Source organism: Nylanderia fulva, unplaced genomic scaffold, assembly GCF_048542155.1.
Source record: "Nylanderia fulva isolate GAGA-0341 unplaced genomic scaffold, ASM4854215v1 Scaffold16, whole genome shotgun sequence".
In the NCBI taxonomy this organism is placed as follows: domain Eukaryota; kingdom Metazoa; phylum Arthropoda; class Insecta; order Hymenoptera; family Formicidae; genus Nylanderia; species Nylanderia fulva.
Genome location: NW_028189835.1, coordinates 3,842,491 through 3,856,988, shown reverse-complemented (window position 1 = coordinate 3,856,988; position 14,498 = coordinate 3,842,491). Strand labels below are relative to the sequence as shown.

At 25.8% G+C, this 14,498-nt stretch overlaps 3 protein-coding genes across 7 annotated transcripts in view; 1 reads left to right on the top strand and 2 right to left on the bottom strand.

The window, feature by feature from the left end:
• The window catches only part of LOC114940415 (uncharacterized), an 87,682-nt gene extending 84,901 nt beyond the window's left edge, over positions 1-2,781 (bottom strand). Inside the window, exons 1-2 of one of the 2 annotated variants that reach the window (XM_029315097.2) lie at positions 2,536-2,781; positions 742-921 (exon numbers count right to left, since the gene is read on the bottom strand). In XM_029315097.2, coding sequence (XP_029170930.2) covers positions 742-921; positions 2,536-2,625 — 270 coding nt within the window. In that variant the 5' untranslated portion in view covers positions 2,626-2,781. Of the gene's footprint in view, positions 1-741; positions 922-1,921; positions 2,069-2,535 lie in introns of those variants that run through there. The other variant, XM_085480857.1, reaches the window with a different exon arrangement.
• A 403-nt stretch (positions 2,782-3,184) lies between these two features.
• On the top strand, positions 3,185-5,159 carry LOC114940254 (uncharacterized). Its single transcript, XM_029314823.2, has 2 exons — positions 3,185-3,456; positions 3,808-5,159. The coding sequence occupies exons 1-2, from the start codon at positions 3,255-3,257 to the stop codon at positions 3,975-3,977; spliced, it is 372 nt and encodes a 123-aa protein (XP_029170656.2). The 5' UTR covers positions 3,185-3,254; the 3' UTR covers positions 3,978-5,159.
• LOC114940365 (uncharacterized) lies at positions 4,802-14,338 on the bottom strand. 4 transcript variants are annotated; one of them, XM_029315012.2, is made up of 12 exons: positions 14,005-14,338; positions 13,185-13,293; positions 12,957-13,081; positions 12,351-12,689; positions 12,182-12,264; positions 11,787-11,975; positions 10,990-11,052; positions 9,354-9,875; positions 8,550-8,661; positions 8,331-8,421; positions 7,893-8,150; positions 4,802-7,076 (listed from the first exon to the last, which is right to left on the bottom strand). In XM_029315012.2, exons 1-11 carry the CDS (start codon positions 14,107-14,109, stop codon positions 7,912-7,914), a joined length of 1,977 nt encoding a protein of 658 aa, XP_029170845.2. In that variant the 5' UTR covers positions 14,110-14,338; the 3' UTR covers positions 4,802-7,076; positions 7,893-7,911. The 4 variants fall into 4 exon arrangements, with proteins under 4 accessions (XP_029170845.2, XP_085336980.1, XP_085336979.1 ...); XM_085480854.1 differs by having other exon boundaries at positions 7,893-8,156; positions 8,556-8,661; positions 14,005-14,331; XM_085480853.1 differs by having other exon boundaries at positions 7,893-8,156; positions 14,005-14,330.
• Between the last annotated feature and the right edge of the window lie 160 nt (positions 14,339-14,498).

Genomic DNA, 14,498 nt, shown 5'->3' with positions numbered 1-14,498 from the left:
AAATTTTTCGACCGTTCTTTGAATTTATTTCATATATTTTATAGACGTACTATAATGAAAGTATTACTAATTGAAATGAAATTCTAATGAATACTGAATCTAGAACTATTCTATTTTCTAGAACTAATTTTAGCTTTAATTAATTTGTACTTTTCGTGATGTATTCTCATATCAAAATAATAAATTTTTTTTTATTTATTTTACAATAATAAATTTAATATATCAATTTATTAAGTAATTTATTCAAACTTTAAAAGAATAATCTTTGTCAATTTACCAATATAATAAATATGATAAAATAATCTTTTAAAATAGAGTAATAAGTTCAACAAATTATATAAAATGGATTAATTCTATATATTATCATTTTCCATTAAATATTAATAGATCGAAGACATTTTTGGCGCATAAAAATTGAAAATTGATATTTAACATAACGTAACTTGTTATAAAAAGATATGTATGACGTTCTCGTTTTATATAAATTCTCAGAATAGAAATTAAGCCATCTCTGCGCCAAGTCATTATTACGAAATTGAGAATAATAATATTTATTATCAAAGCAATTGATAACGTTATTCATTTATGACAATATAATAATATACATTGTCATATGAAAGAAGATAAACAACAACTTTGATCAAGGTAACGAATAAAAATAAAAGGAATATCGGGTCGATTTAATTAAACAGTTTCTATTCATACTACTTGTACTGAATTATGTGGTATAACGTGACTTACATATGAAGGGCGTAGAAGTTTGCATTCCGTCCAATTCTCTTTAACGAGGCAATAACGGACGTCTCGAAAAGCTCCCGTTCTCTTAACGCAGATCCCCCTAATTAAGAACACTAGGCGAGTATTGGAGAGAGAAATCCGGGGACGATGTTCATGTTCGAAGCCTAAGCGACCTCTTCGTTCCTAGAATCAGATTTCATTCTATTAATACTTGTGTAATGCATGAAAAAACACAAATATCAAAGAAAATATCAATATACACACATACAGTACACAAAGGAACAAATAATAATAAGAAATTACAATAAAACATGCTATATATGCTATTATATTATATAAAATTATATTATATTATATAAAATATTATTATCGTATAAACTTTATATATGTTTGAACATATAAATTTCAACAACAAAAAATTGTGTTAAAAAATAAAGTCAATTTCAAGTTCTCAGTTCATAAATGTAAATGTATGTTTTTTCATAGATATAAAAAAACGTACAGTATATTCTTTTATATTATATCTTACATCTTTCTTTAAAAAAATGTAGAAAACGTGTAAGATAACAATATATATTTAATAATAATAAAGTACAATACATCTTCAAATGTAAGCAATGTTTACGCATTATTTTGTAAGAATAAATATTGTATATGTATGTAGTGTGCTGTGTGGTAGACACACACATGCTATCTACAAAATATAGTGTAACATTGTGTGTATGATATGTATATGTATATGTGTATAGTGTGTGTGTATACTGTGTTGTACACATATGTACTCTCTAAATTTCTTGGAGTGAAAACTGAACAATCTCATTCCAAAAGAGTGGAATTTTACTCCAAAAGAGTGGAATCTCACTTTTTTGGAGTAAAATTCCACTCTTTTGGAATGAGATTGTTCGGTTTTCACTCCAAGAAATTTAGAGAGTACATACACATAGTATGCATACAGAATATAAGTGTAACATTGTATGTATATGTACATATATGTGTATGTTATGTACATGTGTATGGATGTGTGTGTGGTGTTTGAATGTGTGTATCTGTGTGTGGTACACACAAACATGCATATATATACAGAATATATAGAAAATACAAGCGTAACATTACAAAAAAATCTCAGGTTATGTGTAAAAATCAAGTTTTGCGATAAGAAGTGCGTAAAAAAAGAATATCAAACCATTATTATTTCTCACTACATGGTATCATTCATATTCCCTGTATTTTTCTTCACGTTCCATATTTCTCGTTATAACGAAGCTGTCGTATAATAAATATATCACTCGATACATTGAAATTATAATCGCCCGCATTACTACTTTACGAAATTATAATCATAATCTCATCCAACCGTTAAAGCACCTTACATTCAAACATGCTATCGCCATCTGGTGGTGGCGTCGGTATAATAATATGGTAATACAAACAAGATGATGGTCGGTAATGTAGAAAGTATATATAATATATGCATTCACTCAAAATAATCACATAAATACGAAATATCGGATTTAGATACATAAAGGCTATGTTTCGAATTTCACTGCAAGTATTGGAAATCTATTAATATACGTAAATTTCCAGTACTAGCAGTAACTTTCAGGATACAGCTAAAGTACGCTTTTCATGCATATATATTATCTCCGGGATACGAAGACAAGAAATTAATTCGAGACACAGAGATATAAAAAAATATATCTGCTCATGTTTGTATTGTTTATTAGATATAAAATATAATATTGATACAGAAAAAAAAGTAAAATTATATAGAAAAATAATTTTCGTGAAGATATATACCTGATTACGGACCGTGATATTTGGCGGGAAAATGGCGCCTGGAATGCGCGAGCAGGATTTCGTCTCGCGGATGAAGCGAAATTGCGGCATCGCGAATATAAAGACGAATTGTGCGCGATACCATACGTTTTTACGTTATGACACTCAAAAGATACTTGTGCACGCACGAGATTCACTTTTGTACGGTAATAATGGCAAAATACGGAGAGATTCGAGTAAAATTCCACGAGCCGATACTTTCTGTGCCTGCTCCTGCTCGCGCGCGAACCGAAATCTACGAGAGCGACACCAACATGTCGAACGGTGAACTAACGCCGTGGTCAATTCTCGAGGAAATATATTTTTGAAATATTTAATAAATAATTTTTTATAATTCACTCACTCGTATATTTCGCAAATATAGCATAAACAATGAATTTTCTTTTTCTTGCATAATCTCTAATATATTTAACAGTATTAAAATAAATTTGGTTGGATATATATATGCACTCGTTTATATGTATACACATATATATATACGAATTTATGATAGCATTATAAGTATAATAAATAATGTATACGAATTATTATATATATAAGCGAGTAAATTTTTGAAATTTTATCGATTGTTGGTCAGAACACGTCACAAGATATTATACCATGTGACTTATATATATATGTACATACACACACCTTTAATCATGTAAAGTCAGCTGATTCTAGCTGATCCTGATTCTCAAATGCAAGTGGCAGAAAAAGAAATGGTCAGAGAGGAATATCCAGTTCCGGAGGAGGAAAAAAAAGAGGAAGATATAGAGGAAATGATACAACCGGAAGAAAATAACCTGGATAATGTCAACGAGGAAATGGAATGTACCGAAGAGGAAGAACATGCCAATGATATTAATAGATGTCTGGAGGAAGATGTATATTCTGATATCGGTAAATATATATTAAACAGATCTTTATTTTTATTCGCAAAAGTGTAAGTCTATTTGCAACAGTTTAAAGAATGTGTCTATGCTTAAGACACAATGCTGTAAAATTTATAAATACACAGGAAATTAAAAGTATGACATATCTAATGCATATTTAAATGCATAAAAATAATTTTGGAAACGAGCATTTAAATTGTTTGATGAATAATCTTTATTAGTGATTAAAGATATACTAATATGAAGTACATTTATAGAATGACATTGCAAATAAGAAGAAAAAATCTCAATATTAAAATTAATATTTTTGTAATATTGCACACGCATGATTGGAAAAATTATTTGTACTTTCCTACAGGTATCAAAGCATTAGAAGATGAGTTGAACCATTTGGAAACTGCTCTGGATCATTTGGAAAAGAAAAATGATGATATACATGCAGAATTGATTGAATTGTTGCATTCTAATCGTGAAGCTAGGAAACAATTTCAAGAATCACTGCAAATTGAAAATCAACAATCACAGTGATAATTATTATGTATATATATATTAGAAAATCCATATGTACTTTGTTAATTTAATATCTAGGACTATCATTCTATTATGTTGCATATAATATTGCAAATTAAAATATTTCATATATCTGTTAGAATTGAGAGATTTAATCTACTCTCTAAGCAAAAAACAAATTGTGTTTATCAGTATTTGAATATACAAACTTTGATAGCATTTCTGGTGATAAGAAAAATTCAATTCTCACTAATTACTAAACACTAACAATAAGTACCAGTAATATAACATTGATGTTATATTATTGTTACTTAGTATTTAGTAATTATAACAAATAGTTATGCAAATTAACATGTAGTAGACATACATGTATATATTTGAGAAAATATTAATAAATCTTTTATTTTATATATAATGATATCAATTAGATTAAATTTTTATCGAAATGATATATCACATCCTAAGAAATATATATATATATATATATATATATATATATATATATATATTATTATTTATTAAACTCTAGTAAATCTTTTATTTGGAGAATATTGTATATTTTTTCCATATGTAATTTACACACACGTTATACCCATTGATATATATTTTGATTAAGAATAAAATACAAAAATATATTCTTAAAAGTGAAGTCTTAATATATGTATATCTTGAATCTATTCTTAGAAATATTTTTTTAACAATAAGAAATTAATGAGATCTTATAATTATTAGTATTTTCATAATTAACTTAAGACTTGTAGCATCTCGATTATGGATATAGTATTCTATATAAGGTAAATAGAAAAGAATACCCCCCCCCAAAAAAAAAATAAATGCACATGAACAGTTATGTAAGTTTTATTTAAGTGTAAACAAACAGATTTAACATAATTGTCGGTGGTAGTAAAAGTATTTTTATTATGCTAATTTTTTAATTACACTTATATAACAGACCTAACAATAAATTGTTAAGTAGTAATTGTTATTAGTAACAATAAATTGTTACTAATAGATGTACAAATCAAAAAACTGATATGAGAGCTTTATATATTTTAGATCTGCAAAGTAAGATCCTGTGTGAATAGCATTCTTAATTAATTAAGTAGTTTGGATGTATGTCTTGATACTCTATGTAACAAAACATAGTATATCCTATTTATAGGCTGATAAAAGAATAAAAGTGTCAACTTGACAAGCTAACTTATCTGCTGTTGGCCCCTACTTATATCTCAAAACAATTGTTTTTTTTATTATATATTAAGTTTAAGAAAATAATTTACACCATAAAAGGCGACATTGGATAAAATTCAATATCTTTGATAATCTTCTCAATTTACATTTTCTACCAATCTTTTAAATGTTAGAATTTGATATTTTAAACAGTGCAGTATCAACACACATTGACATATGACATACCTTAAATACGTACATATTTTTAGTTGTCAAGTGAAAATATTTAATATTTTTTAACAAATTTAACATTAATATAACTTGGTATTAGTAGATACTCACATCTCACAGGTACACAAATACACAAACAATACAATGACTAATTATTTTAGTGTAATTAATAAATACTTGTCACACATATTAATGATTCTTTTGAAATAAATCTATACACTCAAAAAAAACTTAACTCTTTAAATGAAATTTAATTGCAAATACTAACGTTTAAATCTTTATGAATGGAAAATGTATATGTATATGGCTGACACTTCACTGTACATAAAAATTACATAACAAATTTTACAGACTAATCTGAAAATAATAATAATGCCTAATTTTGCTTTTGTAGCAAATATAAAAAGCTAATTATCTCTAAATCAGATAGAATATTAACATGATAAAGCAATAATTATAGTAATATTTAATTATAATAAATATATATATATATATATATATATATATATATAATAAAATATAATTATATGCAATTATCTATAATTATAGATATATATAATTATATTTCTACTATACAATTCGAGTGATTTATAATTCATTTATTGCAGATGCATAAAAATCAAATCAAATAATTTCGTGCATCTGCATATTGGATGGATAAACACACTCTTACAATAACGCAACACGTAAACTTATTTTAGTAGAGGTTCAAGATTAAGATTTCAGTGTTTTAAACAATTCAGAGTTTTTTGATAAACTTAGACATGTTCGATAAAAACTAGTCTACTGACTAGGATAATAATCTTTGTTGAAAAAATTGATGCAATTTTCTCACATCAGTTATATCAGCATTAGTTATACACACATAAGTACAGTATAATACAATCTCATTATTGTTATACATGTACACATCTATTAAACCGCACATTATAGACATAATATCAGAATATTAGGATTCTAAATTGTGTATATGAGAAATAAGAAAGTTCTATGCAGAATAAAAGTTACTCTAATTCAAAGGGGTGCATATCCAAAGTTGCAAAAGATTCACAAGATACATAAAATTATCCATGTTACTTTACAGATTCAAGAATGTTTCTATTACATATAAAACACTGAAATCTTGATTTGCACTATCACTTTTTACATTTCATTACCTTACAATTAATATTATCTATTTGAGATAATTAACAACTGTGAAGAAATAAAAAAAATATGTTTATAAGCAAAAACAGTTTCTTTTTAACACATGTATGCACAGATTTATCACAATCTAAACTTTTTTATAATCTAATACTTCATACATTACATAAAAAACTGTTATTATTTTATGTTTACTTCTCTTTATAAAGTTAGTTGCAAGATATTTTGCAAAAAAAACCGTTTGCAATTATATACAAGTATAAGAACAAAAGTTTTATTAATATAATTCTCCTATTTGTTCATTTGTAAGATCGCGGAAAACTAATCATTTCGATATTTAATTTTTTCTCTTTCGTGATATATTTAAAATTGCTCCTTTATACTTTTCATTATGTTTGTTTTATCGTGCCATTTCGTAATCGAAAGCAAGGTATTCGGTTGCCGCAAGTACTATCCTTATTTTATATGATAGTAAATGCTGCAATATTTGTAATAGATTACTTTATCCTATTTTTTACATTACCATTTTTTCTAGATAATTAATAATCCTGAAGTAGAGTTTCCAGTAAAAAGCTAAAAGAAAAATAGACTAAAATAAGTTATACTGTATATAATAAAGAAAAAAGTAAATATGTATGTGTATGCTTGTGTGTGTAATTGCAAAAATCATAATTAATCTAAAATAATTAATTTTAATTAATTATTTTAGGTTAATTATGATTTTAATTATTTTTATTAATTATGGTTTTAATTAATAATTAATCCAAAATATAGTATTTAAATTAAATAATAATTACAATCTCAATTCATTATATAAACATTTAGAATATGGTACATAATATATAAAAATGTAAAAATTTGAATGTTATACATGCATTTACAAATTATAAATTATCAATATAAAATAGAAAGTTTAGTGATTGTTATCAATAAATTTTAACTAAACTATAAGAAAATAAGTAATGTTGTAATAAACATATTTATAATTTTTTGTAATTAATAAGAGAATATAATTTTTGTTAAGCAGAAAGTATTTATCTGATTATAATTAAATATTATGTTATATGATAGCAAATTCAATGGACTTTATATGATATAGATATGTATAGACTAATTATAGTATGCTTTAAAAATTAATAGAATCTCTATGATTGCTAAATACTCTGAATTTTTTATTTTATTTATTTTTAATATTTTTTCTTATTATTAAAAGTATTGCATGAGATTCATTTAGAATAAAATTTACTGAAAATCAAAATTTTGATAATATTCATTATGACAAAACAAGCTAAATTGATACATATTAAATCTGTACATTTTTTTAAATAGGAAAAGAGAAAAAAAGATGGAATCTTAAAAATCTATCAGAAATAAAAAAGAGAAACTTACCACATATAAATAATAGTATTTACGATTTTAGATTCTTACTAGAGAGTTTTACTAGTGAATCGTAAAGCAAAGCTTTATCGTCTAAAGAATCTGAGGGATCTAAAAGATCTGAAGTATATAGATTGTTTGTAAGTAAATCTGATGATGCTGTTGGTAAAGATGTGTCATTTTCCAATAACATATCATCGTCAAAATCTAGTAGATTGGGCGTACGATTATATGTCATAAGTTCTCCACCAACAGATCCATTCATAGAATCTGCAACTGTATATAATTAAACATTTTTAATTGTTTTGATTTAATTTCATTACTTTTATTATTTGTATTTTATTCAACAATGAAGAAATTTTTAGAAATGTAAAAAAAAAAAAAATTCTTTATGTGCTTTTTACATTGAGAAATAAAGGTATTTGACCATTAAAAATTGCAAAAACTTACTTGTAGTATTATCATCATCTTTTCCACAATTTGGGTTTAATTCTGGGTTAATTGGTAATCCGAATGTCATTGGATCATCTGCACCAAACAGCTGGTAAAAAAAAGAAAAAAATATTAATATAAAATTTCCTCATAAATGTATATACTTTCTTTTACAATAGAAAGATTGTCCTTCTTATTGTAATTTTTTAAAATTTAAAACAAAAATTTTAATATTACATTTACCCCTAGAAGAGTGTTAGCATCAATACTATAACTTTCACCACGCAGAATTTCACGCAGATTGTCCAAATCTGTTTGTATTGTTTCCAGATGATTATCCATTTCTTCCCTATATATAATATTAGAAAGTTTTAGTATTATATAAATAACAAATATTGTATACAAAATGTCAAGATGATATATAGTTTTTAACTTTAAATAAAGTCTGAAAAATAATCATTAATATGATAAAATGCAATAACAATTTTCATGAGAAATACCTTTTTCCTTTACAATAAACATTCTAACATTGTATTCCAACGAGTATAATCAATCATAAAAATATAAAGCAATCAAAATATTATATTAATATCAATACTAATAAAACTAAATATTATACACAAATCCATAAAAAAATCAAAATTAAAATTTCGCAAAATCAAAGTTAATCTAATCCAATAATATAATACAATAATACTATACAATAATGTATAAAGAGAAGTATATTTTTTATATTTTGTCATTAAGCATTAAATAAGCTCACTATTTTTTAAGTAGTTAGAATCAATAAATATCGTTATATATACTACAAATAAATTATTTTAAAAATCATTGTGGAAATTGATAAGAGAACTATATGTTTCAAGAAAAAAAATATAGAAAACAAATGTAGTTTTATTCAGTAAAATTATTTCAATAATAAATATTCAAAATAAAATATAAAAAATAATACGTTTTCATCTCTTATTAATAATTTCCACACGAATGAACATTATTGTTACTGAATGCAACCTTGTGACTCATGGTCTGTACTGAACTTACGTCGGTTTTAACCTGTAATTAGCTTCAGAAGAATTGACGCAACTCAAAGATAATTCATCTTTTGATGAACTCGTGCTTGCTGTGTTGGAATTATTATTTTCCTTCTGCAAAAATATTGATGTTCCATTTTTGTTATGCTGTTCGGCATCACTTGTTAAAGCAACTGTGTAATCATTCTGTTGATCAAATCCCTCATTTGCTTGATTAGGTCCTTTGATATCACTTTCCTTATTCTCAATAATATTTTGAATGTTACTGTTGTTGATTATTTCTGGAACAATTAGGATATCTTCTAGCTTGATCATGGAGGCATCGTTGTCCGAGGCTTCAATATCATCTTCCACATCAGCTGAATTTTCAATATCTTGCTCAACATCTTGAGATTCATTAATATTTGCCACCATCGCTTTCAGTTTAGAACTTCGCACAGTAGCCGCAGGTATAGGTTTAGATCCGACAGATTCTTTATTGAGTAAAGCGAAAGTTTCCTCATTGGGCATTTGAAGCATATGCAATTCTTCCCTATAAACAAAGATAAGATATTATTAATCTTCATTTTCATTTTATAATGCTGCTCACAATCAGATTTTTTCTCTTATCTATATTCAACTACTGTATGCTATATTTATCTCAATAATATAATGGAAACATGGAAAAACTTAGTACTGTTTTAAAGCAACATAAGAGAGAACTCACATACATGCAATTATTTTCAACATATTATATCAATGAGTGATAGAATATCGCAATACAAAAAAGCTATCACTAATACATTATGCAGATATATACAAAATAAATTCTTTTGTAACAGCAAAATAATGTCCAAGCAAAATATTATATATAAATTTTCAATAATGTATAAAGAACATTTTTACTAATACATATATAACAAATTTATAAATTATTAATTGATAAATTTATAATTTAAATTTAGTTCCTTTTTAATTATATAAATCGAGATGCTAAAATTATATATATTAATGTTCAAAATCAACTATTATATACATTTGTAATATAGATGTTTTAAAATAATTTATTTCATTTAGAGAAAAAATATTGTATGTGTAAATCAAATAATTTCTGACAAAAACTAAAAGATCTAATAAAATTATTATAATAAAATAAAAAAATGTTTTAATAAACAAATAAAACAATATAAACATATAAATATGATAAAAAATATAATTGATTATATAATATATAAAAATGATAAAACAATATGAATTAGTAATATATAGATATATAAGATAGTAAAATTGCATGAATGTATAAAATTGTATTATATGAAAGAACTAAGGCTTATTAAAAATCCTGAAAAATTAACATGGTCTCTAAAAAATAATAAAAATTATGAGAATTTACTTCTTAGATTATCAAATATATTCTCTGAACTATTTATATTTATAATATTTAATTTTAGGAATTGCTTTGACTATTACATAATTTTTCTCTTCATATATGTTTTATATGATCATTTAGAAACTGATAAGAAATAGTTTCAAAATCTTAATGTTTTTTATAATCATTTAAATCTGATGTTTCATGCAAAATAATAGCTTATGTTCATAGTCTTCAACATAACAAATAGCTACAAATATATCTCAGAATACCAACACCAAGTGAAAAAAATGTTAACCTTGGTTTTCCTCCATTTTCCAATGAGGAGATCAAAATTTTGACAGGCATCTTGTTTTTCCTCCTGGTAATATTTAAATGTCATTTGAATAAGTATAATATATGTAAAAAAATTTGACATTTTCAAATAATGAATATTGTGGCTTATTAACAAATAATGTGGCTTATTAGAATTGTTTTAAGTAAGTAAATTGTTGTCTCTCCTTGCATGAATTGACTTGTATTTAGTTTTAGTTTCGCTAACTATTGATATTTTATAATTTTAGCACTTGAAAAGGACCTAAATTTAAGGTCGAAACGTAGTGTACTTCGTATCTAATAAAGACGAATAATATTAATAAGAGCCAGTATGGTCGAACTAATCATTAATTTCCTTATTATTTATTATTAAACACACATATCATGTCTATAGATAGTATCTTTTTATATAGAGTATTTAATATCAGTCATTATATATGAAATCTGTTGTATGTTAATTAGAATCTATAAAATTTAATAGAATATGTATTCCTAAAATTTGATAGAATAAATATTCTATTTCTTTTTATATCTTTATGATATATCTTACTGAATTGATAGAAAGCAAACACATTCATTTCTTCTTCTCTTTCTCTCTCACAAAATAAAAATTAATGTCTCAAGAAATAAAAATTATTATTATCTTAATATCTTTTTTTAATAAATCAACTCCAAATTTTGTTAAAAATAATGTAATATAGCTGTGTTAACTTTCCACATATTAATATGCATGCATGTGTATATATTATATATAAAGCAGAAAATATAAATTGTACATACTTTTTTTTGCCCTTGCAAAGACGTTTTCTTTTCGTATCAGGTTCGTATGAACTAACTTCGGTATCATTTTCTAGCAAAATCGTCACAGGATTCTCAGATGAATGAACATTTTCCATATTTTCATCATCTATTGATGCTTCACTATGCTCTCCTGGGCTATGGATAACTGGAGCTGCCGTCTCTAACATCCTAAATTAAGATATTATTAAGATATATATTAATATCTTAACATATTTTTACACACAATACATAACATATAAGCATATGCATTATATGTATATAAGTGAATAGATTTATACACACACACATGCATATATAAATAAATAAAAATATATATATATATATTTTTATTTATTTATATATGCATGTGTGTGTGTATAAATCTATTCACTTACTCAGCAACAATATAGTCTGAATCCAACTCAGGTTCCGATGCATCAAGTTCATGAATTATTGGTCCTGTAGGAGATGCTTGTGACTATAAAATAAATATTTATTAATATAGCATAAATGTATATAAAAGAAAAGAAAACATAAAAAACATTGTAATAACAATAATATTACCTTTGACAACTTTGCACTTTGTTTACGTGTACGATTTGAATCATCTATCATTAATGGATATCGCCTCTTGACAGATAATCCACCTCCTCTTGATGATGGTTGTACAAGAGTAACAAGAAACTGAATAAGCTTGTTAACAATTTGTTGTTGTTTCAAGTGTTTTTGTCTTAGCATTGCTATTTCTCTCCACAATGCCTCATTTTCATGTTTCATTGCACCTAATTTATTATCCAAACTCTCTTGACGACCCCTCATATTTCTTACTTCTGCTAATACTTTAGTCATTATTTCTGGTTTCATAGAAGAATGAGCTACATCTTGACTCTTGCTAGATGCAATCTAATAGAAAGATAATATTTTATTTATTATAATAAAATATTAATGTAATATTTATGTGTTTAACAATTTAGATTCTTATTTAGAACTGCATCTTTTATGCAGTCTTAAGATTTCTTAAAAAATATTATTGCATCTTTCAAAATATGTAAAAGAACTAAATCAGTGTATTTATTTCAAAAATCTCAGAATTGACTTCAAGCTTTATTCTTGTAATTATTCTTTAAATTCAAATTATTGTACTATTGCAGCATGTCTAAATGTACTCACTTTTCTTTTAATATGTTCAACTAAATATGGTTGTCCTTTATGGAAAAACTGATGTGCAAATTCCATTTCATCTTTATCGCACTTTAGGCCACCCAGTTCGACCGAAACCTTCTTGTGAAATCCATCTTAAATATAAAAAATTTTAATCAATATTTTTATTCTTTTTTCTTAATTTCTATTTTTTTATCTATATTTTCAAGATAATTAATATGATGCATAACAACTTACACATATTTAGCTGCCGTACAAAACTAGCCATATTGTTATGTTTATAATAATGTGGCAATAATTCTCTTGCAAACTTTGCTTGATTTTTGATAAAAAAACTTTTTCCACTCTAAAAAAATATTAAATATATAAGATTATTTGTTTTTGTAAACTGTAATAAAATATATATTATTTACCATAATTTTAAAATATTATATCTATCTCTAATTAATATATTAAATATACACATATAAATGTATGTATGTATAATTATTACATATTATATATGTATTATATACAATATGTAATAATTATTATATACATCTACATAAATTACATCAGTTTATATTGAAAGCTTATTAAATCAATCCGATTTATGTAACATCAACACGAAAATAAGTCAATAATATTATAATTTATATTTAACTGTTAATAATTTAATTATATATGTTTCACATAGCATCATAAACATTTATTCCAAAAATAAATAATTCACAAAGTTAGCATGCGAAAGAAAAACGATGCAACGAAGCGATCACAAGACACAATTGATAAATAATCGCAGTAATTTATGCACGTGATACAAAATGTTATGTAAAACGCAGAAAAATATGCATCATTGAAAATCGAAAATCGTTGTCAAGCCTTATATGCATCGCGCATGTGGTTGCAATTATTCGCGACGAAGAGTCGAGCTCTAGACAGTAGTGCAACGACTGACATTATTTCGAGTGACATTATTTCGTGATCGCGTTACTCGCTCCGCTTGACAGCGCGAGACAAGCGGTCGCTCGTCGAGCAACTCGCGTGTGAACAGGTAAATAAATAAAGGTGTACTTACAGGTGACCAGCAAATTAGGTTGTCGGTCTCTGGATCCTCGACGAGCCTCCACAACTTGGCAAGGAAAGCCGGTACACCGGCACCCAATTCCGCGACCGTGTGCATCCTAGACGAGGTATGAAACTCGATTACACGCGAGTGGTGTCCTACAGTTTTTGCCGATGAGAAATTACATCAAAATATCTCGCATCTCCGCTGACGACAATGGCCGACCGCTGACGATATTATTCTGCTGACAAGCATACGCATACGCAAGTGAAGTGAAGTGCGGAGGACGAGCGCATACTGATGAAATTTGCGACCTTCCTATTGGTTGCCGTTCAACCGGATGTCCAAATCTTGCCATTTACTGCATCGCAATATGACGCAATATGAAATTGTTAAATAAGGAATTGTTAAATAAGGATAATATCTATTTTTCTATTCCTATTGGTGGAGATTTTCTATTTCCTGTTTTCTACACTATTCCACATTATTTTACACTATTCTACACT